The sequence below is a fragment of the Hemitrygon akajei genome, chromosome 32 (genome assembly GCF_048418815.1).
Source record: "Hemitrygon akajei chromosome 32, sHemAka1.3, whole genome shotgun sequence".
In the NCBI taxonomy this organism is placed as follows: domain Eukaryota; kingdom Metazoa; phylum Chordata; class Chondrichthyes; order Myliobatiformes; family Dasyatidae; genus Hemitrygon; species Hemitrygon akajei.
In genome coordinates this window covers 14881292-14907270 of record NC_133155.1, presented here as the reverse complement: position 1 = coordinate 14907270, position 25979 = coordinate 14881292, and the positions used below count along the sequence as shown (strand labels likewise).

General features: G+C 42.2%; 1 protein-coding gene across 1 annotated transcript; it reads left to right on the top strand.

Annotated features, from left to right (window-relative positions):
• Positions 1–2720: 2720 nt before the first annotated feature.
• Positions 2721–19392, top strand: lypla2 (lysophospholipase 2). Its single transcript, XM_073034692.1, has 10 exons — positions 2721–2942; positions 5315–5408; positions 5749–5780; positions 8701–8766; positions 9877–9924; positions 13668–13738; positions 15433–15506; positions 15600–15701; positions 17402–17575; positions 18254–19392. Exons 2-10 carry the CDS (start codon positions 5331–5333, stop codon positions 18302–18304), a joined length of 696 nt encoding a protein of 231 aa, XP_072890793.1. The 5' UTR covers positions 2721–2942; positions 5315–5330; the 3' UTR covers positions 18305–19392.
• The last annotated feature ends 6587 nt before the right edge of the window (positions 19393–25979 follow it).

Sequence of the window (25979 nt, the reverse complement as noted above, 5' to 3'; positions counted from 1 at the left end):
AGTATATACTTACTGTAATTTACAGTTTTTATATATATTAATTATGTATTGCATTGTACTGCTGCCTTAAAGTTAGCAAATTTCACAACATGCTGGCGAATTTTTTATCAGAATGTGATTATGCACCATTGGAGAGTAAAATCAATCAATGAAATCAAGAATTTAAAAAGCGTAAAGATCAACTAACTACAGTTGCAGGAAATCTAAAATAAAAATAGAATACGATTTCATCTTGAAAGGCCTTTGATCTGAAATGTTACCTCTGTTTCTCTCTCCATCAGAGCTGCCTGAGTGTTCACACTGTTTTTTTTATCAGTTTGGAAAAATATCTGAGACTCAGTGAATTGAATCTATGACTCAATGTTATGAGATAAAGTTGAACAGTATTTGATCATCAGCAGGAGCAAAGAAAACAAGGATTCCTTGAATGTAAAGAATTGTTTTTAAATGGAACAGAAAATGCCAAGAAATTTGAAGTAGGGACATTTTATCAAATAATATCACTGTAAACTTAAAATAATTTTTTTTTAGTAAATTTGGCTATAGAATACAAAGATGTCTTTTTTGTTAACTGACAATCCTTAGAATTGTGGCAGCTTAAGTCCCTTTTAAAATATTTAATTTCCCTTGCAAATTCCACCTGTGGTTTGCTTAACTCCAAGTACAAGTTGATCTGACCTTGTCGTTCATACACTGTGCAGCTACCTTGCTACCAATTTAGTTTTCTCAAGTAAGTAATGTCACAGGACGATCAGTTTTGATCATGCCTATCTCTTCAAATCACTGAATCCTTAAAATACCTGGAACTACATGACTTAATTTTACTAAGGTGCAAAAATAACTACATTTAGACATAATATTCACTAACAATAAGACACAAAAAATAATGAGAATATACAGTATGTGGCACAAACACGAGAAAATCTGCAGACGCTGGAAATCCAAAGCAACACACACAAAATGTCGTAGGAACTCAACAGGCCAGGCCGCCTCTATGGAAAAGAGTAAACAGTCGACATTTCAGACTGAGATCCTTAACCAGGGCTGGAAAGAATGAGAAGTGGAGGGAGGGGAGCAAGAAGTACAAGGTGGGAGGTGATAGGTGAAACCAGGAGTGAAGTAAAGAGCTGGGAAGTGGATCGGTGAAAGAGATAAAGGGGAGAAACTGATAGGAGAGGACAGAAGGCCATGGAAGAAAGGGAAGGGGGGAGGAGCACCAGAGGGAGGTGCTGGGCAGGTAAGAAGATAAGGTGATGGTTGGGTGTGAGGTCATGATGGAAGTTCAAGAAATCAAAGTTCATGCAATCAAGTTGGAGGCTACCCAAATGGAATATAAGGTGTTGCTCCTCCAACCTAAGTGAGGCCTCATCATGACGGTAGAGGAGGCCATGGACTGACATGTTGGAATGGGAATGGGAATGGGAAGTAGAATTGAAATGTGTGGCCACTGATCCATATTTGAGAAGATGTAAGGATCAGTTCATATTGATCATTAATTGGAGTCATTTATTGATTTAACTTTGCTGGATAAAATAAATAATAATTAGATCGTCAGACCTGAAGAAGGTCTCGACCTGAAACATTGACTGTTTACTCATTTCCACAGATGCTGCCTGACCTGCTGAGTTCCTCCAGCATTTTGTGTGTATTGCTTTGGATTTCCAGCATCTGCAGACTTTCTCGTGTTAGTAATTAAATTGTTCTTTTTTTAAATCTGCAGACCTAAACCAAATAAATCTTCCCAATCTGTTTTAAAAGAACTTAAAAGACCTACCTCTGCAAAACTAGTCAAAAGCTGTGGATTATCGGTCTAGTAATGTAAACACTGGGTCACTCATGACCAAGGAGATAAAAACTTTGTCATTCTGATGAAGGGCCCTGGCCCGAAATGTCGACTGTAGTCTTTTCCATAGATGCTGCCTGGCCTGCTGAGTTCCTCCAGCATTTTGTGTGTGTTGCTCAGATTTCCAGCATTTGCTGATTTTCTCGTGTTAGAAACATAGAAACATAGAAAACCTACAGAACAATACAGACCCTTTGGCCCACAAAGTTGTGCCTCTATTTTACTAAGCTCCATGTACCTATCCAAAAGTCTCTTAAAAGACCCTATCATATCCACCTCCACCACCATTGCCCGCAGCCCATTCCACGCACTCACCACTCTCTGAGTGAAAACTTACCCCTGTATCTCCTCTGTACCTACTCCCCAGCACCTTAAACCTGTGTCCTCTTGTGGCAACCATTTCAGCTCTGGGAAAAAGCCTCTGACTATCCACACAATCAATGCCTCTCATTATCTTGAATGCCTCTATCAGGTCACCTCTCATCCTCCTTTACTCCAAGGAGAAAAGGGCAGGTTCACTCAACCTATTCTCATCAGGCATACTCCCCAATCCAGGCAACATCCTTGTAAACCTCCTCTGCACCCTTTCTATAGCTTCCACATCCTTCCTGTAGTGAGGTGACCGGAACTGAGCACAGTACTCCAAGTGGGGTCTGACCAGGGTCCTATAAAGCTGTTGTTTACACAGTTGGCTGGTTCTCACACCTCTGCTGCACCTGCATCTGGATATTTTCTCAGTGACTTTTGAAATGCTCCCAATAATTGGAGAGACGACAGAGACAAAAGAATCACACGCTGTAACTGACAGGGTTACAGGAGCGGGGTGGCAAATGGGACCCAGGAATATGATATTGCATCGATGTCATCGAACTTTCAGTTATATCTGGATTGCGACTGTTGGGATCTCCCGTGCATTCTGGAAATATAGGGGTAAAAATAGCCAGCCATTAGTTCAGCATGCCAGGGATCCAGCGAATGGAAAGGTAGAGTCACTGGGATTGAGTGACGTCAACTCCGGAGACCGGGATGCGGATGCTCTGCGTTACCGGCCAGTGAAGGCAGCTGGGTGGTCGGTGGCAACGGGTCTGGTGGTGGATGGGTAAGTGGCGGCCAGCTGGAAGTAAGTCGGCGCCCCGGCGTCCTTCGAGGAAACCGGGCGGGTTATACAATGGAAGCTCCCGGCCCCCCGGTTTATCCGGTTCCGGCTCTCCCCTCTTCGTCAACCCCATCCACCCCGCCGTCTCTGCCACATCCCACCCCCATCCTTCCCTCTCTCCTCTATCGCTCTTCTCCCCCATCCCCCTCACGCCGCCTCCATTCCTCTCTCCACCCTATCCTTCCCTGTTGCCCCTCCATCCCTCTCGTCACTGGCGCTCGATGGCAATCCTCTCCCCGCACCCCTCCGCGGTTGGGATTGATACCCAATAAATGCCCCTATTATGGCTCACTGTATCGTGAGACCTTCTTGTGCAACGTGGCTAATGTCATCCACTACACATTCAAATGGCATTAAAAGATGACATTATTTAATATATTTTAAAATTTCTTGCTGCCAAGTATGTATGTGTGTAAAATTAAGTAGTAGTAATGTCAATCTGACCACCTCCCAAGGCTTAAATACTATTTCAAAATATTTATACCAGAGAGCAGTTAAAACCCAGCACATCTGTCAGATTGTCATTGTATATTGCATCTTACCATCAGCGAGGAGGTACAGGAGCCTGAGGACCCACACTCAATGTTTCAGGAACAGCTTCTTCCCCTCCCAACCATCATCAGATTTCTGAATGGACAATGAACACCACCTCAGTATTTTTCCCTTGCTCTTTGTACTAATTTAATTTAAATACAGTACTGTGCAAACGTCTCATATAGCTAGGGTGCCTCAGACATTTGCACACTGCTGTATTTGTCAACATGGGTCGGAGAGCGAGTTTGTAAATATGGCAGGGTCAAAGGAAGTTGGGAATGGTGCGGGTGGAGCGCCGTGGGTGGGGTGTGGGACAAGGAGTGACAGGGGAGTGAGGCAGATGGCAGAGAAGGAGTGCCAGGGGTGTGGGGCAGGTGGTAGGGAAGGAGTGGCAGGGGTGTTGGACAGGGGGCAGAGAAGGAGATCCACAGACACAGCCCTGAGGCACCAGGCAAGGACAATTGATTCCGAATGATTGGTTTATTATCATTACAGAATGTCTGTCTTGTACTTCCCACTCCCTCCCCTCTCACTTCCCCTTTTTCCAACCATAATTCCCCTCTCCCTGTCCCCTTCCCACTCTCAGTCCACAACAGAGACCCATATCAGAATCAGGTTTATCATCACTCACATATGTCATGAAATTAGTTTCTTTTAAACGTCAGCGTAACAGTATAATACAGTATAATCCCCTATCCATAAGATACCTATCTAGCTCCTTCTTGAAAACATCCAGAGAATTGGCCTCCACTACCTTCCAAGGCAGTGCATTCCAGACCGCCACAACTCTCTGGGAGAAGAAGTTTTTCCTTAACTCTGTCCTAAATGACCTACCCCTTATTCTCAAACCATGCCCTCTGGTACTGGACTCTCCCAGCATCTGGAACATATTTCCTGCCTCTATCTTGTCCAATCCCTTAATAATCTTATATGTTTCAATCAGATCCCCTCTCAATCTCCTTAATTCCAGTGTGTACAAGCCCAGTCTCTAACCTCTCTGCATAAGACAGTCCAGACATCCCAGGAATTAACCTCGTGAATCTACGCTGCACTTCCCCTACAGCCAGGATGTCCTTCCTTAACCCTGGAGACCAAAACTGTACACAATACTCCAGGTGTGGTCTCACGAGGGCTCTGTACAAATGCAAGAGGATTTCCTTGCTCTTGTACTCAATTCCCTTTGTAATAAAGGCCAACATTCCATTAGCCTTCTTCACTGCCTGCTGCACTTGCTCATTCACCTTCAGTGACTGATGAACAAGGACTCCTAGATCTCTTTGTATTTCTCCCTTACCTAACTCTACACCGTTCAGATAATAATCTGCCTTCCTGTTCTTACTCCCAAAGTGGATAACCTCACACTTATTCACATTAAACGTCATCTTCCAAGTATCTGCCCACTCACCCAGCCTATCCAAGTCACCCTGAATTCTCCTAACATCCTCATCACATGTCACACTGCCACCCAGCTTAGTATCATCAGCAAATTTTTCCTTTGTCTAGTATTTTCTACAGTATATTATGCCAGCAAATTCTGTGATGGCAGTAAAGATGCAGAGTTTTTTTCAGTTTGAAGTTGCAGGTATATATCGCAATGTTTCATATGGAGAAGAAATTTCTCTGTGGAATACACAGCATTTACTTGAAACAAGCATTTTTGAAATGTTCCTCATAAATTTGTGTGTCTCTGGCCCAGTGCCTCTGAGTTTTAATTTTTTAAAATAACATTCTTGGTGCCAGCTGGGAACCATAACAAGTTATTCCTGTTTTTGTCTCTGAAGGTATCACACTTGATGTATGTGTGGTAACAATATGTCTTTGCCGCTGCTCGACGAAGCCGCGACAGTGTCTGGGACAGAACGGGAGACGGCAGTGGTAAGCAATATGTTCCCTGGCGCTGTCTGTTGTTTTTGTTTTTTCTGAAGCTGAGGAGGCTAAGAGGAAAACTGATAAAAGTATATATAATTATGAGGGTGATAGATAAAGTGGGTAATAAAAATCTCTTTCCCATAATATGGGGACTGGGCTTAAAGGTGAGAGGTAGGAGGGTTGGTGGGGATCTAAAGGTGAATAAGGCATTAATTTCCTCCATAGTTAATTTGAAATACCATTGCTACTATCATATTGTGTCTGACATTGTTTTATTGGATCATATTTCTTGTCTTTGCTGTATGGTATCCTATATATTCATGCTTGTTTCGATTGTGTTGCATAGGTTATTTTCTTGCATGGACTTGGCGACAGTGGGTGAGTTGAAGTGAAAATTCTAACTGTAGTGACATAAAACATGTTTTTTCTTATGATGAAAGGCATCTGCTACTTGCATTCTGAAGTTCTGTGATCATTCTTATTACATAATAGTCGTATACACTATGTTGCTGTGTGATGTATCCTTATTACCTATTTTCCATGAAGATCATTTCGCAAATCCATCTGTAGGAATATTAATAAATATCATCTTGGAGGCAAAATGTGCTCTTCATTTTCTTCCCTGGATAAATTGACTTACAGTATTCCTCAATCTGATGGGGTTTTTTTTTTTGACTCATCAATGTTATTGAACAGCTAATTGGGCTGTGAATACTTTCAGGTCCAGATCCATTTTCTCGACTTCAGTAACTTTATTCCAGCTTGAATACTCCACCTGTACATTAGTATTTAATTTTTGTTATTAGGAAAAAGAAAAATACTGTAATTGTTATCAGTTATCTTCCTGAGTTGGGCATTAAGTGAGTTGGGATTCTTGTTGATCTGTGAATCCCCAGGAGTTAAATAGGTGGCACTAGCTAATATGATTTACATGTAAATAATCTACATGGTCATGATAATGGGGGAGTTGATCCCATTAACGGTAATTAACTCCTTTATTTAATCCACATTACATTTGTCTGATATATTCATCATTTATTTGTAAGAAGCATTGCTGTCAGTTATAATATAGCATTGCTTTAATAGTATAATTATATATATAAGCATTGATTCTGTCAGTGAAAGATACTGAGCTGAAGCCAGCTGCATTTCTATGGAGGTAAAATTACACAAAATCCGTTACACAAGACAGATATTTAGACTTCAGAGTTGAGTTTTACACATGTATGCACAGGTGTAATGAAAAACTATACTGGCAGTAGCATCATATACACAAAGTATACTGCAGATGCTGTGGTCAAAGCAACACATACAGCATATTGGAGGAACTCAGCAGGTCAGGCAGCATCCGTGGAAACGAGCAGACGTTTCGGGCTGAGACCTGACGAAGGGTCTCAGTCCAAAACGTTGACTGCTCGTTTCCACGGATGCTGCCTGACCTGCTGAGTTCCTCTAGTGTGTTGTACGTGTAGCGTCATATTGTTGGTCGTTCAGTGATGACTAGGACTGTCATTTTCAACCACTTCTATCTTTGGTCATCCTACTCACTGAACACATACACTTTCCAATTTCTTCCTTGAGCTTTTCAATCAGAAATAAATGTATATGCTGATATTTGTTGTGGTCAGCCTGCTGATGCTCTTGGCTCTTTTAAATCATCTTACCTGCGACTTCATCAGCTAAAATGTCTTATAGTACTAAGTTCAGCCGTACTCACTTAACGTAGTTTTAACTTGCATAGGTTTTACATTTCTAACTGAGAACCATGGAAAGTAATCATCCATTAGTGGATGTTCAGCTCCCATTGTATCTATTCCCCTTTGTGCTTCAACTACTGTCTGTTGCCTCTGAGAAATCACTTTTGAATCCAATGCAGGACTGGGCACCACAGCAATTAGCCTGAGATCTAACGACTAATCTGCAGAGAAACCTCAGACAGCAGAAGCATCAGGAAAGAAGGAAGAAATATAGACCAGAACATATAGGAGTAGGACTGGGTCATTTGGCCCATCGAGTCTGTTCCGCCATTCTTTCATGGCTGATTTATTATCCCTCTCAACGCTACTGTCCCCTTCTATGCCCGTACTAATCAAGAACCTATGAACCTCTATTTTAAATATATCAAATGACTTGGCCTCCTTATCAGTCTGTGCCACCTTCTGGCTAAAGAAATTTCGATAGACTCTGCCTGACCTGCTGAGCTCCTCCAGCATTTTGTGTGTGTTGCCAAAGAAACTCCTCCTCACCTCTGTTCTAAAGGGATGTCCTTCTATTCTGAGGCTGTGCCCCCTGGCCCTAGGCTCCTCCACTATAGGAGTCGTCCTCTCCACGTTCATGTAGACAAAATGAACAGTGAGAAAAGCTGAATGACTGAAGGTGTTTTGTATTTTAAATGCTTCCGTGAGTTTAAAAACATAATGAAGTAAACAGGCCATTCATTTTTCCTATCCTGTTCAGTTTTATCCAGTTCCAAGCTAGTTTAGAGATGCTGTGGTACTTGGAGATTTGTAGATCAGGTGTCTTCAATTAAAAGCATAAACCTAGTCGCGACAGTTCAGCAACACTTTGTACACTTTGACCACTTGGTACTAAAATGGACTTTCTTCGGTTCTAATTGTGTTTTCTTGTAAAACTTTTGTATAACTTCTGTCTTTCTTGTGAATGTTGCCTACATGATGCTTTGTGCCCGTGAAGCTGCTGCAAATAAGTTTTTCTTTATACTTGTGCACATGAAAATAAACTTGACCTTGATTTCAATATTTTCCCCTTGTTTTCCATTACAATTTTTTGCATATGTTAAAGAGTTAAATTACTGGACTAGTATCTAAAAGCCTGGAATAACAAAACTGAGAGGAGAATTGAAATCCCGCTGTAGCAGCTATGGAATTTAAATTTGTTTAATTAAGTGGACTGTATTTTTTTTTTAAAATAGTCATCAGTAATAATAACTTCAAAATCTTCAGACTGGTTCACTAATGTCATTTGAGGGAGAAGGGCAAAATCTTACTAGGTTCCATCTTGTATATGACTCTAAGACTAACTATGATGGTTAACTCTCGAATGTCCTCTGAAGTGAATTAAAGGGCTTGCTGGACCAAGGGTAGTTATGAATAGGCAAAAATTGCCGGCTTTGCTGACAACGTCCCGAACCCCCAAAATAATTTTTCAGCATTTCAGCTGGAGTGTTTCATTCCGTATTACTGATTAAAATTAGAGACACAAAGGATCCGCTGGATTAAAATTTGATGTTTTGTAACTGTTAGATGATTGGACTGACGAGTTTGAAATTTGTTCTCAGATATGCATGGGCCGAATCGCTGTCTTCTATCCGACTTCCCTATGTGAAATATATCTGCCCTCATGCGTAAGTTAACCATGATGATTAATGTTTTCACGTTTTCTTTGTGTTAGTTTGAAATATTCTCTTTAAACTGATGATGTTGAACACCTGTTCATTTCCTTGTATCACATCTGCCTGCTTGATATTGTTGCTGGTGGCTTTGAGATCAGGAAAAGGCAAAGCCTGATGGTCATGAATTCTGTAGGTAACTCCTAGAGAGATTTTAAACTTCTCGCTCCTTGATCCCACAACTCGTGCCTGGATCCAGTATGGGGAAGCAGGAGTTGTGTTCGCCTTGGCTGTGGTGGAGAAAGTGCAGGATTGCAGAAGGGTGAAATGCTTTCCCACTGCCAGTTTTAATCTTGTGCTCATTTTAACATTGCAGTTGAAGTGACACAGTGAGAGTGGTCCAAGGGACTAGCTGGCGGTCATTTACCGTGAGTTGTGGCAAATTACCTGACTTAAGCTGACTCACCAGGACTCTCTCATCCCAGCACATATATAATATGATCTGTCTGCCTGTCAAATTACTGACCCTTTTGGTTCACAGCAACCCACCGATTTAACCCTAGCCTAATCACAGGACTATTTACAATGATCAATTAACCTAGAAACTGGTACGCCTTAGGACTGTGGGAGGAAACCGGAGCACCTAGAGGAAACCCATTGGGAGAACGTACAAACTCCTTAAGGCAGCCTCGGGAATTGAACCCCGGATCACCTGCACTATAAAGCGTTGTACCGCCAAGTGACATGATTGGGTCCTGAGAAATACTCAGGATTTCTATGACTTAAAGTCCTTATTGTGTTCTGGGTGTAGCAGTTAGCACAGTCGTTTTCCAGCACCAGTGATCATCAATCTGAATTCACATCCCACTGTCTAGCAACATACTTTTGGGAAAATTAATTTTTTGTGTTTCTGTCCTTTTAGATCAGTCCAGAATTTTGTCTTTGAATCGTTTATTGGCCTGAAACAAAATATGAAATGCAATACTCATTTTATATTTGGAATGAAATTATGTAGTTGACAGTGAGGTCTAAATTACATCAAAACATTTATTAATATTAAGTAAAGCTTGACTATATTTGAGATATAATTTCTGAATGGGATTTAATTCTTTCTTGTTTATTCAGGCCAAAGATGCCTGTGCAATTGAAAAACTTTGCATCAATTCCATCATGGTGAGTAAGTTTTTCTGTCATTCATAAATTTTCTCCTTTCATGACACTCTTGTCTTATTTCTCTGTCACCCTACCCATTGTCAAATTTCCTCTGCCTTCTAAATTGTTTTTACTTGGGAGTCCAGTTTTTAATATCCTGGCTAACTTCATGTTCACCCTTGCCTCACTTTGTTAACATTTAAACTTAATCATTGACTCTATATTAATAGTCTTTTGTAAAGGAATTCCAAATGTATTGCACTTTGTAAGTAGAAAGGTTTTTCCACTTATGTTATTAAAGGCCTGGATCTAGTCATTAGGACCTGCAGTCCTAGATTCCCAAATAATTCCTCCACCAGATCCACTTGTCTTAAATTTCAAACATTCTTCATATTCCAAATTCCAGTGATGTCCACCTTCATTTGTGTAATTTTGTTTCTAATTCAGATCTCAATTTCAAGCCCAAGTTGTACTCTGATAAATCAATGCATCATTCCCTTCAAAAAAAAAGTGGGCATATTCTCAAACTGCAGTTTCTATGACAACACACACAAAATGCTAGAGGAACTCCGCAGGTCAGGCAGCATCTATGGAAATGAATAAACGGTCAACGTTTTGGGCCGAGACCCTTCTTCGGGACTGGAAAGGAAGGGGGAAGATGCCAGAATAAAAAGTTGGGGGAGGGGAAGGAGGCTAGCAGGAAGGTGAAATGCATTTTATCCCACCACCTAAGTTCAAAATTATGGTAATAATTGGAACCCAAAATATTGTATTGCTGCAATAAGGAATTCTTACTGCAATAAGGATAGTTTCTATCCTTAATTATAATTTAAACTGTTAAAGTCTGTCCTGAGCCTTATAGGCTCATCAGGCCAGTGCTTATGCCGGTTTCTGTGGCGTGAAGCGACTGAGTACGAGGCTCTCCCCTCCAGATAGGACGCCAGTCTATCGCAAGGTTAACTCCCAGCATTTTGCTGGTACCCATATTCAGCTGGGTGGACTGGAGAAGTGCCTTGCTCAAGGACACAACAAAGCCCCTCAGCTGGGGCTCGAACTCACGACCTTCAGATCGCTAGTCCAACACCTTAACCACTTGCCAACGCACCACACACATCCTTAATTATAAGTGTTAGTAATTTCCCAACAAACAAATTGGTTTGTAGTTCCATTGCTTTCTCCTCTCATCTTAAACCGTGAAGCCAGAGGTGCAATTTTACAGGCTAAGTGCACTGTTGCTCAATTGAGAGAACTTTGGCTGATCACTGGGACATCTGTAATTTCCTTGCCAATGCCCCTTATACCAGGGGTTCCCAACTTGGGGTCCACGGACCCCTTGCCTAATGGTATTGGTCCATGGCATTAAAAAAAAAGTTGGGAACCCCCTGCTTTATACGTTGGGCTGGAAATCATCTTAGAGGTCTGTCAGTATTCACTGCCATTATTTTATGCTCTAGCTGTTAATTTGCTTGCTTTATTTTAGTGACCTCTAGTCTCCATTTCTGTAAAAGGATGCCAAAACAAACCAGAAATGTTGGTTATTGTTAGCAGAAGTTGCAGAAAAATTAATAAACACTTTTGTTTTTAGCCAACTAGACTACAGTAATGCACTCTTCAGGACTGCCTAAGAAAGATATAAATCAGCTCAAAAATGCAGCAACAAGTATCTTAAACAAAAAAAAAATCTGAGCACATTTCACTGGTTTTAACATCATTATACTGGTTGTCTCTGTCCTTTAGGATTAATTTTAATTGTATATAAAGCTCTGAATAATCTAGCTCCTCTGTATACTTTGGAGTGTGTATCCCCTCACATCCCTATCATAATCTTGGTTTGCTTAGTGTTCCTAAGAACTGATGATATGGCCTTTTGCTGGAATCTGGAATTCTCTACCAATTGAGATGCGCCAGACTAGTACCGAGGAACACTTCAAAACACTTCTTAAAAACCTACTTTTTTAATTTGGCCTACTTATGCCTGTTGATGTTGATTATGTTTATATAATTTGGTATATTTGATTACATTTTATTCTATATAATGTTTGTCTTTACTTAAGATTTAAAATTTTGTCAGGTATTTTTATGACTATATTGATGCATCGTCACAATCTATGTAAAACACTTTGAGCCTGCATCTTAATGTGTGAAAGGTGCTAACTGGGAAAAAAAAGTATTATTAAAAAATCCTGTTTCTCCACTATAAATAACGATTTATTTCGGGCGGTACACTTTTCTCTTGACACTTTTCACTTTTCTTCCACTTCCCATCCTCGTGTACTCTAATCTGTTTGTTGACTGTCTCTACTCATTCTCTATTTTTGTCACACGGGTCGAGTGAGTATTTCCTTTGTTCCTTTGAATTTGGGCTTGTTCTGTTTATTTTATTTCTCCAATAACCTTCTATTGGCTTTCATCTCTTCAATTTTCTGGGTTTTTAAAAAAATTTCTTTTGGCATTAAGAGTATCTTGCCCCAAGGGGATAAACAGTTCATGTCAGACTAAATTCTGTATAATTTCTCTTCTATTGCTGTTTACAGGTTGTGCCTAATCACTTCCTTAAATCATCATAACTGTTTGCATCTCTTCCTTTTAAGTTATTAGCAATGATCAACTTCTAACCTATTTAGCTCTTTGCGTTTTGCCAAATCAAATATGGCCTTTCTCTGTGTTGACCCAATATTTGCAGAGATGTGTCCTGGTGACAGTCGAGTGCAGTTAAATGTTGTACAGTTCTCTACTGTACAAGAAATCAAAATTGGCTTTGCAAATATTGGATATCTGAAGTGCAAACATTGTTGAAAATATGAAGCAGGGCAACCACCACTGTGAAGTAAGTGTTTGTGTTTGTGTGGTTCCTAAAACTGTTACAGCCGGTGGGGGTGGGAGAGGTGTAGTGGGGATAAGCTCCAACTGTAATGCTCTCAATAGCATGCATCTCAATTAGACTCTACAACCAAGTCCAGTCCCTGGCCTTCATCTGTGGCTTAGCAACTAAGCCCAGCGGAGCCGTTTCTACCGACAGGAGAAGGAGAAAGGCAGGTTACTGGTGCCTTAAAGCCAGTTGTTTCAGACAGATGGGACTCATCGGCCACGGTTGGTAGCTCATTTAGGAGAAGGAAAACCCTGATCTCAAACCTCCACTGCCTAGTGGCTGTACCCACTCACGGGGAAGGCTTTGGGTGTAAAGCCCGGAGGAACAGTCTGGAGCTGGAGTGACTGGCAACTCCTGCGACGCCACTGTTCCTTTGAATACTGTCCTGGCTTGTGTGTTGACTCCAACACAGACAGCTTGGATGTAACATCCATGGTCAACCCTGATCAGCAGTGTGTGTGCATATAGAGGTGTCAAGTATGATAGAGAAACAAGTTTATATGTAAAATGCATTGAGTCCGTAAAATCTCATTAGGTATTTGCCTAGTGATCAGAGACCCGTGTTGATGAGTGCAATGTCATTCTTAAAGTACATTCAGCCAGAGACTCATTCCACCGAGATGCAACACTGAGCGTCATAGCAAGTCATTCCTGCCTGTGGCCATCAAACTTTACAACTCCTCCCTCGGAGTGTCAGACACCCCGAGCCAATAGGCTGGTCCTGGACTAATTTCCACTTGGCATTATTTACTTACTATTACTTAATTATTTATGGTTTCATATTGCTATATTTCTACACTGTTCTTGGTTGGTGCGACTGTAACGAAACCCAATTTCCCTCGGGATCAATAAAGTATGTCTGTCTGTCTGTAAGAGTTTTTCTTTTGTTTAAAAGGTTTGACTTGACCGGATTAAGTCCAGATGATGCTGAAGATGAAGCTGGTATAAAGAAAGCTGCTGACTGCAGTGAGTTCCCTTTTTTTTTGCTGTTCATCCACTCCATGCTCTTGGTGAGGGGTAGATGAGTTATGGGCTTCTCACTTTGTGCACTTTTAACAAAGGCATTTCCCCATGACTGTAGTGGAGGGGCTCCCAACCTGGGCTCCATAGACCCCCTTGCTTACTGGTGTTGGTCCATGGCATAAAAAAGGTTGGGAATGCAAAGAAAAAATCCCATCAAATGGGGGGGGAGTGAAAGATTAAGTACTATATTAAAAAGAATCAGTCGAGGGTGTACAAGTATAGTCCCAAACAGAAAAGGCATAGTTCCTGAGCAAATACTTGAGATAGAACTCCCATAGGAGCCTGTTTCCCAGGGGAGACTGTAAACAGGAAGGTGAAAGTCATTAACTCCGTTTCTCACCATGGTCTAGATTAGGCAAGTGAGAATAGAGGAAGTTTAGTCATTGTTCTCCATAATGGAGCAACAGGGCGTGCACCTCATAGGCAGCAACTCATGCAGAGCTGGTGGCACTTGGGTGGAGGACCGATACAATTATCAAGAGAGCTAGTGTGGTCTGCAACCTGAAAGCAAGCAGGAGAACCAGGAAAGCGAGACATATTTGGGCTTGGACCTTACCACCATAGGACATGGGAGCAGAATTAAGCCACTTGGCCCATTGACTCTACTGTGCCATTCCATCATGGCTGATTTATTATCCTTGTCAACCCCGTTCTCCTGCCTTCTCCCTGTAACCTTTGATGCCACTGTCTAACCAAGAACCTATCAGCCTCTGCTTTACATATACTCAATGACTTGGCCTCCACAGCCGTGCCTAGCAACAAATTCCACAGATTCACCACCCACTGGTGAACAAAATTCCTTCTCATCTCTGTTCTAAAAATGGACGTCTGTTCTGAGGCTGCGTCCGAGTGTATGGAGTTTGGTATGGACCCCCACATCCTGAGAACTTTCTACAGTGGCACAATTGAGAGCATCCTGACTGGCTGCATCACTGCCCAGTATGGGAAGTGTACCTCCCTCAATCGCAGGACTCTGCAGAGAGTGGTGCGGACAGCCCAGCACACCTATAGTTGTGAACTTCCCATGATTCAGGTCATTTACAAGGACAGGTGTATAAAAAGGGCCCAAAGGATCATTAGGGACCCAAGTCATCCCAACCACCATCTACTCCAGCTGCTACCATCTGGGAAATGGTACCGCAGCATAAAAGCCAGGACCAGCAGGCTCCGGGACAGCTTCTTCCACCAGGCCATCAGACTGATGAACTCACACTGACTTGAGTGTGCTCTATATTACATTGGCCTTTCTATTTATTATAAATTACTATGGTTGCACGTTGCACATTGGAGACGCAGCGTAAAGATTTTTACTCCTCATGTATGTATGTAAGAAATAAAGTCAATTCAGTTAAATTCAAGTGTGGTCCAACCAATGCCTTATAAAGCCTCAACGTTACATCCTAAAGCAGCAGTCATAACATTCACAGGGGCAGATGTCAGCAAATTCCAAATTGTACAGGCATGGCAGAAAAGTAAGTAACGTGGTACTTGTCAATTAAAATTGGAGGAGATAAATATATGTCCTGTATAATGGATGTTAGCTTATTTGTATCCAGCTTATGTGTACAGAGAGGGAATGGGGAGATGTGGTTTATTTACATCAAATTAATAACTGTCTGTGTTTTTATCCCCCCAAGTTAAAGCAATTATTGATCACGAAATCAAAAATGGAATTCCTTCGCATAGGATCATCCTGGGAGGATTTTCACAAGTAAATCTTCAGAGTTAATTTTGCTTAAATCTGAATTAGTATTTTTGAACGGTTGTCGAGGAAAGTAACTGAACTCCTCCCATTGTATTACAGGGTGGTGCACTGTCTCTCTACACTGCCTTAACAAGCCATCACAAGTTAGGTGGTGTTATAGCCCTGAGCTGCTGGCTTCCACTTCATAAATCATTCCCACAGGTACCTCAACACTTTACATATTCTATTACGGTATAAAGATGCAGTAGGATTTGTCCATGTAGTAGATAAAATTACCCTTCAGTTATCTACCTTTATGGATTTATAATTTTGTGATGATTAACAGAAATTACCAGTGAACAGATATTTTTGCTATGGTTATTAATTATTGACATGCTGGAAGTGAGCTTAGGCATTCCGAGGATAATTGGTTTTGCAGTGATGGCAGGGTTTCCCACTGCAGCTCTGTAGGAAGAGTGGTGACTTGGGCAAAGTCCTAGACAGCACTCGTACCTGTCAACAATTGATCTCTCCAGGAGAGAAGAGACTTTTAAACAGGAGATTCTGCAGATACTGGAGATCCACTAAATGCTGGATAAACTCAGCAGGTCAGGCAGCATCCATGAAAATAAATAAACAGACCACGTTCTGGGGTAAAGCCCTTCATCGGGACTGGGTAGGAAAGCACCAGAATAAAAAGGTGGGGGAGGGACGGAAGACAAGCTGGAAGGTGATAGGTGAAGCTGGGTGGGTGGGGAAGGTAAAGGACTGGAGAAGAAGGAATCTGATAGGAGAGGAGAGTGGACCATAGGGGAAAGGGAAGAAGGAGGGGCACCAAGGGGAGATGACAGGCAGCTGAAGAGAAGAGGCAAGAGGCCAGAATGGGGAATAGAAAAAGATCAAAAGGGAAGAGGAAAAGAATAAAAGAGAAAAGAAAATGCAGGAAGGAGAAATCAACGTTTAGCCATCAGGTTGGAGGCTACCTAGTCAGAATATGAGGTGTTGCTCCTCCACCCTGAGAGTGTCCTCATTGTGCCGGAAGAGGCTGACATGTCAGAATGGGAATGGGGATAGGAATTAAAATGTTCAGCCATCGGGAAGTTCCACTTTTGGCCGATGGAGCGGAGGTGCTCGACGAAGTGGTCCCCCAATTTAGGTTGGGTCTCACCAATGTAGAGGAGGCCGCATCAGGAGTACCGGACACAATAGACGACCCCAGCTGATTCGCAGCTGAAGTCCTGCCTCACCTGGAAGGACAGGTTGGGGCCCTGAATGGAGGTGAATGGGCAGGGGTAGCTTTTCTCTTGACGCAGGGATACGTGCCAGGAGGGAGATTAGTGGAGAGGCACAAACGGACAAGGGAGCAGTCCCTACAGAAAGTGGAAAGTGAGAGGACGTAAAGAAAATTGTTAGAATAAACTCCTTCAGAAAGGATAAATTCTAAGCTTCACTCTCTCTGTCCGTTCAGGAGCCCGATTGTTGCAGAGTAACTGTTTCTGAACCTGCTGGTGTGGGACTTGAGGCTCCTGTACCTGCTGGCTGGTGAGAGCCTGGCCTGGGTGGCTGGAGTCCTTGATGATGGATGCTGCTTTCCTGTGGCAGCCCTCCATGTAAATGTGGTCGATGGTGGGGAGGGTTTTGTCTGCGATGGTCTAGCATTGCACATTGGCCTGTGCAATGTAGAAATTTATCCACTTGTGGGCCCAGCTGGGATTCAATTTAGCACTCATCAGAAAGATACCATCTAACCAAATCTTGGTGATAGGACAATGATTGGTTAATCTCATAAAATGGGATTTCTAGGAATGAATTAAAGTGTACAACTGATGAGATTTAAATGCGGGTATGATTTGTATTTATTTAAGAGGAAGCTGCATAAAATTTCATTGCAAGTAAGAGTCTGGATGTGTTTGTGTTTCTAGGCAGCAGGCAGCAATGTCAACAAGGACATCAGCATCCTGCAGTGTCATGGTGAAATGGATCCTGTGATAACATTAAAATTTGGTTTTATGACTTTGCATAAGCTAAAGACAATCGTCAATCCAGAAAACATTCAGTTTATAACATACTTAATGCAGCACTGCACATGTCAACAGGTGAGTGTTGCTGCTGTTCCTTCTGTTTGCAAATAACTGTTTCCGTGTCATCCAGCAGAAACCCATATTTGTGTTAATGCATACTGGGGACAAGCAGAGGTAAAGTCTTTCAACATTAAATAGCTCCTTGTTGAAGTAGTCAGCCAGAATTGGGCCAAGTAGCTTTGTGGTTAATAATGAGGTTAAAATTATATTGACTTCCAAATTGCCTATTTGTGCAAAACTGCTTCTTCTGTCAGATTTGACGCCACTCACTGTGACTGGATGTGTCAGACTTTAGTAACTAAACTGCGCTCAGTTAGACTATAGATGGCAGATCATATGGTTGATTTCCAGCAAAGGGACAGAAAAAAGAAGGCAGTTCTGTCAGGATCTAGAGAATAGTGTTTCTGGCTTGTTATCTTTTTTGAGGTAATTATAATGAAAACCAGAAGATAAAGTTGGAAAAGTGGGTGCACGTTTGCCTCAAGACTGAGGTGATGATGGATTTTAATTCTTTAGGAGAGTGGGATGGATTTTGAAAGCGAAAAGGACAATATCAGAGCAATAATAATTTGCTATGTTTGCCGCTGTGTGTTAGGGGGAAATTTAACTTTACCAGCAGTAATTTGGAACAAAAATGAGAATATTAGAATTATTCAAAATATTTTAATAGAACTCTCTTCTTTCATTGCGCAGGAATTGGTGGCAGTGGAAGACTTCATTGCCAGGCAGCTTCCGCCAGTCTGACTGAGGATCGCAAGTTGCTAAACCCCACTACTATCTTAAGTCTCGTCCAAAACTTGAAACCAGTTCAGATGCAAGCAACCTCAGTTCTTTTATTGACCACTTTATTTATAACTGTTAATATTTTTTCTACAGTTGCTTTGAGTTGGTGTATCTTCAGGCACTTCGAGGTTCCTTTCGGGTGATAATTTATTTACAAAGGTGCACTTGTTCAATTGTAACACTTCCCGGCTCAGATGGTTAGTCAGTGATTCCTAACAATTTATTTTTAAGTACTCCCATTCCAACAGCACCATTTCCTCAACACTGGATTCAAAACCTCAAGTCAAGTGAAATTTATTATCATATGCATATAGATGTTCAGTGAAAGGCTCAATTCATTTCTACCCCTGTATGTGGAGCCGATTATCAAAATTTGCTCATCATGGTAATGATGTTAAGCTCTCTGATTTACTTGTAGATCTGGGGTTGTGGTCAGACCTCAACTAGCCTGATTACATTACCATTAATAATGAGATTGTGATTACGGTATTCATTATAAATCACAAGATTTAATGAGTTTGATTATAGATTCACTAATGCATGCAGCAGATGTTTGCCACTTTGGAATTCAGATCAGTAGCTCACTAACAACTTTTAAATCTCCCATGCCTGCATGAGGCATTGTCTGGAGTATTCAGGGTCTGGGTTCTGTGGAGGAGAAAGTAATAGATGTGAGTCGCCCTTGCAGAGTTGTGGCCAGCCCTTGTGCAATTATGGAACAGACTGATGACAAAGAGTAAAAATAGTAAAGATTAACCAACAGTGAAATAAATGTGGTTGTTGATTGGACAATTTTTAATGGATGACATCAGAACATCTCAGTGCATTGTGGTTGATGGCTGCTACATAGACTATTAAAGGGTAGTCAGCACCCCATCTAATGCTGAGAGGGGAATCACTGGTCCAGACTTCTACAGATTTCCTAGTAGAGAACGGGAGGAGTGTGAAAGTGACAGCCCAGTGTGGGAGCAGGAACCTTTCTCCTGGAATAGCACTCTGAAGGGTTTGTCATCTATGATCCTAAATAAAAAGATGAATATTAGATTAAATCAATGAATTCAGTCAGTATTTACTTCGTTACTGTTCTTTGTACAAATATTTGCCAAGACTGGCTCTGGTTTAGCTGATTTCCTGCCCGTGATTTCACTCTCCCTTTTGCGCTATGTCCTTGCTGTTCTGCCATTTTATAGGACCCTTGTGGAAGAATATGTACACAGCATTAACTGCATTGTCCATATTAGTCAGTTCCTCTGCAGAAATTCCATCACTGATCACATTGTCCTTCATTAGCCCCCCCCCCCCCCACCCCTGTGATCATTAATTCTGTCCCAAATGGACATTTCTTAAAGCTGCCCTACCACCACCAGCCGGTGGTGTATTTTTTAAAAATACAGACAAGGGGGTGACATTGGCTACCCTCCAGTCCTTGTTTCCCAAACCCAGTGAGAGATTATGCTGACTGGCCCTGCCATTTCCTCCAACACTTCCCTCAAAATTCTAACAGGCTTTTTCTCGTAGATGCTGTTTTCGGACATCTGGTGTCTCAACTGCCCGTCATCATTATCACTTCGTATACCTCTTTATCGGGTGGTGGGGGGGGGGGTTCCTTTTCCTGTCACTCAGCATCCCTTGTGCAAGTTCCTGTTTTTGTCCTTTAGGGGGTGCACACGGGGCTACGCTTTTGACCATTTGTAGAACGCTCGCTTTCCCGTTTATTTTGACAACTGATCTCGTGCACTTCCCTTGCTTCTCATTTAAATTTAAAGTTTATTGCCCCTCAGATTCTCTTGTAATGAATCTGGCTCTCGCTTGTATTTAAAACTCGACATGTTATATGTGTGTTTCTCGTGTTTTCACTGCTCCTTCTGGCTTTCTCCACGCGAGGCGTGGTGAACTTTCCCACGAGGAGATTCCCCACCCCGTATGCAGTCTGGTTAGTAAATGACAGACACAAGAGTTTCTGCAGGTGCTGGAAATCTAGAGCGATCCACACGATGTGCTGGAGGAGCTCAGCAGGTCAGGCAGCATCTGTGGATGGGAATAAACAGTCGACGTATCAGGCCCAAACCCTTCATCAGGACTGGTTACTAGTTAGTAAACATCCTCGTTTAGTACAGAAAACAAAAGTGAGACACAGAGACCTAAACATATTGCAGGATTGTTCTGGAAACAATTCAATTAGAACATCTAGAATTGAGTATAGAGTCTCTTTCTTATGGCTAATTAGTAGTAGTTAATTATGTGATCAGAACATCAATATTTACGCACAGTGTTTAACTGTCCACCCTTGGAATATCGCTGTTCCTAATTTTAAAACAAGGCAGTAAAGGACTTTGATTTTTTGTTTTGATTTTCTCACCAGGGGTACTCAATCTTTTTTATGCCATTGATCAATATATTGTACCATTAAGCAAGGGGTCCGTGGACCCCAGGTGGAGAACCTCTGGAACCAAGGAGAGATCCCATTCGGGGCAAGAATTTCATTTCATCAGCGGGTAGTAACCTCCTTTGTATTTCAGATATCCTTTTAAATGCACACATTAGCTTAAATTCTAGTTTTGATTCCATACGGCTAATATGGAATTACAAATGAGAAAATCTGCAGAAGCTGGAAATCCGAGCAACACAGACAAAATGCTAGAGGAACTCAGCAGGTCAGGCAGCATCGATGGAAAAAAAAGTCAACGTTTTGAGCCAAAACGTTAAAGATACTTTTTTCCATAGAGCCAGAAACACTATTCTGGCCTGCTGAGTTCTTCCAGCACTTCGTGTGTGTTGCTCTATTATAACTCTGCCACCCACCCCCTTTCCCCACTGAATTTCTCGGCTTTTCTTATTTTTTTTCTTCTTTCCTTCAACGACTGTCAGACTTCTGTAGTCAAGGTAACTACATTTATACTTTTACCCCTTAATTATATCCCGTATGTTTGGTCTTTATCATCCTGGCGTCCAATTGCCATTTTAAATTGACCCAAGTAAGTTCAAGTTTATTGTCATCTGACTGTACACATATACAACCATATGAAACAGTGTTCCTCCGGGCCATGGTGTACCCACAACACACATATCATGCACAGCACATAAAACAAAATACCTATATTATCATAAATGTCAATAGAACACAAGTCAAACTGCGTGTCGTGCACAACAAAGGTGAACACAGTAGGTGACATTCTGTGTAAGAATTCTGGGCAAAACCTTTCAAAAACAAGAGAGAATGAAATAACTAATGCACGGGCTACAAAATTGTAGGCAGGTTTAATGCAGATTATGGATCCTGGATCAGGAGGTGTATTTAAAATTAGAATTTCGGTAAAACTTTATGTTTCAGGTTATTATAAGGGTATCGTCTAAAGTCGGAGGCTTTTTGAGTTGCAGATTTATGTCCTCGGGGGCTTGAGTCTCGATTGGGTATATTTTACCCAATTGATAGAATTCAGAGCACTATCAAAGTGAATTGAAAATCATTCTCTGGTTTGTGTTTCACAGTAAAGTTAATCCATGAGAGACTTGCTTTAACAAACATTATTAAATGAAAACTTTGTGGAATGGTGAATCCAGAAGTGCAAACAGACTACAGTACCACAAGGTTATTCTAAGTGAACACGGGTACAAATGACAGATGGATACTCTTGTTTTATAAAGCCGATGTACTTTCAAGCAAATCCTGTGAACCTTCAGTACAAAACACATTCAACGCAGCCTTGCTCTTCCCACAGCCGAATGATGCCAATGTTTCTAGTCTGCAGCTGTGCTTACAGTACGTTTCATCTTTACATTTATGCGAGAACCATATAATTTGGGTGTTTACATAATTGATACTGGAGACATCGTGCTTATGAGACCATTGAATACTGATGTGCATCGTAAGTACACGCCTCTTGGATTATTGTCAATAAGCATAGAACTGACAAAGGTCACCTTTGTTTCCCATCACCTTCCAGTTCAATTTGGTGCCCCTGTGAGGATGTTCCTGCTTTGTAGCCATGCAGTTCAGTGTAATTGTTGACTAGTTACACATTGAAGAACTCCTGAATGGCTACGGTTTGCTGATATTTTTTTTTTCTAAAAGCTGAATTTGGAGAAGGAAGTCTGAGAATCGGAGTGGGAGTGGGAGCCGGCAACAGAGCGAAGGCTTAAGGGCTTTGGCTCAACGGGCTTAGGCTGAAGCGGGCGAGGCAAGGTAGGTTTAGTTTTCAATTTTTCCTGTTAATTGAGGAAAGGGGGAATTATGAGTGTGAGGGCAGTTTGTTGTTCTTGGTGTCGGATGTGGGAGGTCCCGGAGTCTCCTAGCCTCTCGGATGTCCACATCTGCACCAGGTGCGCCGAGCTGCAGCTCCGAAGGGACCGTGTTAGGGAACTGGAGCTGCAGCTCAATGACCTTCGTCTGGTCAGGGAGAGTGAGGAGCTGATAGAGAGGAGTTACAGACAGGTGGTCACACCAGGGCCACGGGAGGCAGACAAGTGGGTCACGGTTAGGAGGGGGAAGGGGAAGAGTCAGGTACTAGAGAGTACCCCAGAGGCTGTACCCCTTGACAATAAGTACTCCTGTTTGAGTACTGTTGGGGGGGACAGCCTACCTGGGGGAAGCAACAGTGGCCATGCCTCTGGCACAGAGTGCGGCCCTGTGGCTCAGAAGGGTAGGGAAGGGAAGAGGAAGGCAGTAATAATAGGGGACTCGATAGTTAGGGGGTCAGATAGGCGATCCTGTGGACTCGATCAGGAGACCCGGATGGTAGTTTGCCTCCCTGGTGCCAGGGTCCGGGATGTTTCTGATCGCATCCACGATGTCCTGAAGTGGGAGGAGCCAGAGGTCGTGGTACATATAAGTACCAATGACATAGGGAGGAAAAGGGAAGAGGTCCTGAAAGGAGAATATAGGGAGTTGAGAAGAAGGACCGCAAAGGTAGTTATCTTGGGATTACTGCCTGTGCCAGGCGACAGTGAGAGTGGGAATGGAATGAGGTGGAGAATAAATGGTGGCTGAGGGATTGGAGCAGGGGACAGGGATTCAAGTTTCTGGATCATTGGGACCTCTTTTGGGGCAGGTGTGACCTATACAAAAAGAACGGGTTGCACTTGAATCCTAGGGGGACCAATATCCTGGCGGGGAGATTTGCTAAGGCTACTGGGGAGACTTTAAACTAGAATGTTTGGGAGGTGGGAATCAAATTGAAGAGACTAGGAGAGAGGTTAGTTCACAAATAGAGAAAGCTAGTAGACAGTGTGTGAGGGAGGATAGGCAGGTGAGAGAGAAGGGGAGCACTCAGAAGATGTAGGGGAGAAGGAAGAAAAAGATTATAAAGTTATTTGCACCATTAGGGATAAACAGAGAGTAAGAGGTGGAGAATTTATTAAATGCATCTATTTTAATGCTAGGAGCATTGTAAGAAAGGTGGATGAGCTTAGAGCATGGATTGATACCTGGAAATATGATGTTGTAGCTATTAGCGAAACATGGTTGCAGGAGGGGTGTGATTGGCAACTAAATATTCCTGGATTTTGTTGCTTCAGGTGTGAAAGAATCGGAGGGACAAGAGGGGGAGGTGTTGTATTGCTTGTCAGAGAAAATATTACAGCGGTGCTCTGGCAAGATAGATTAGAGGGCTCATCTGGGAAGGCTATTTGGGTGGAATTGAGGAATCGGAAAGGTGTAGTAACACTTACAGGGGTGTATTATAGACCACCTAATGGGGAGTGAGAATTGGAGGAGCAAATTTGTAAGGAGATAGCAGATATTTGTAGTAAGCACAAGGTTGTGATTGTGGGAGATTTTAATTTTCCAATCATAGACTGGGAAGCCCATTCTGTAAAAGGGCTGGATGGTTTGGAGTTTGTAAAATGTGTGCAGTATAGTTTTTTGCAGCAATGCATAGAGGTACCAACTAGAGAAGGGGCATTGCTGGATCTCCTGTTAGGGAATGAGATAGGTCAGGTAACGGAGATAAGTGCTGGGGAGCACTTCGGGTCCAGTGATCATAATAACATTAGTTTCAATATAATTATGGAGAAGGATAGGACTGGACCCAGGGTTGAGATTTTTGATTAGAGAAAGGCTAACTTTGAGGAGATGCGAAAGGATTTAGGAGTGGATTGAGACAATTTGTTTTATGGGAAGGATGTAATAGAGAAATGGAGGTCATTTAAAGGTGAAATTTTGAGGGTACAGAATCTTTATGTTCCTGTTAGGTTGAAAGGAAAGGTTAAAAGTTTGAGAGAGCCATGGTTTTCAAGAGATATTGGAAACTTGGTTCAGAAAAAGTGATCTACAATATATATAGGCAGCATGGAGTAAATGAGGTGCTCGAGGAATATAAAGAATGTAAAAAGAATCTTAAGAAAGAAATTAGAAAAGCTAAAAGAAGATATGAGGTTGCTTTGCCAAGTAAGGTGAAAATAAATCCAAAGGGTTTCTACAGTTATATTAATAGCAAAAGGATAGTGAAGGATAGAATTGGTCCCTTAGAGAATCAGAGTGGACAGCTATGTGTGGAGCCAAAAGAGATGGGGGAGATTTTGAACAATTTCTTTTCTTCGGTATTCACTAAGGAGAAGGATGTTGAATTGTGTAATTTAAGGGAAACAAGTAGGGTAGTTATGGAAACTATGATGATTAAAGAAGAGGAAGTACTGGCACTTTTAAAGAATATAAAAGTGGATAAGTCTCAGGGTCCTGACACGATATTCCCTAGGGCCTTGAGGGAAGTTAGTGTAGAAATAGCAGGGGCTCTGACAGAAATATTTCAAATGTCAGGGAAGTTTGCTAGTGCTTCTTGGGGGGGGGGGTTTAAACTAAATTTGCAGGGGGCGGGGATCCAGAATGTGAGAGAGGATAGCGAGAGGAAGAATAAAGGACAGGTGGGGACTACACGGTTCTGGAATATTAAGTGTGTAGTAGAGAAAGGTGAGGCGGAACAAGTGATAAGGAGGACACATGTACAGAGGGATGGTCTGACGGAACATGGAGTTAAATGTGTTGAAAGAATAAGTAAATTTAGGAAGGACAACAAAATTCTAGGGGCGTATAGCCCGATGGGAGTTCGGGGAGCTGGGTTAAGCACAATAGGCAGCGATTCAAACAGAGAGAGGAGAAATGGGCTAAAAATTCTATATCTGAATGCACGAAGTGTCAGAAATAAGGCGGATGAGCTTGAAGCCCAGGTGCGAATGGGTAACTATGATGTTGTTGGGGATAACGGAGACATGGCTGCAGGGAGATCAGACCTTGGAAATGAATGTTCAAGGGTATACGTGCTATCGTAGGGACAGAAATGTGGGCAGAGGGGGTGGGGTGGCCCTGTTGGTGAGGAATGAGATTCAGTCCTTTGCAAGGGGGGACATAGGGTCAGGAGAAGTAGAGTCTGTGTGGATAGAATTGAGGAACAGTAAGGGCAAAAGGACCCAAATGGGTGTTGTCTACAGGCCACCAAACAGTAGCATGGATATTGGGTGCAAGTTGAATAGGGAGTTAACACTGGCATGTGGCAAAGGTAATGTCGCAGTAGTTATGGGGGATTTCAACATGCAGGTGAACTGGGAGAATCAGGTTTGTGCTGGACCCCAGGATAGGGAGTTTGTAGAGTGCCTACGGGGTGCATTCTTGGAACAGCTTGTATGAGAGCCGACGAGGGACAAG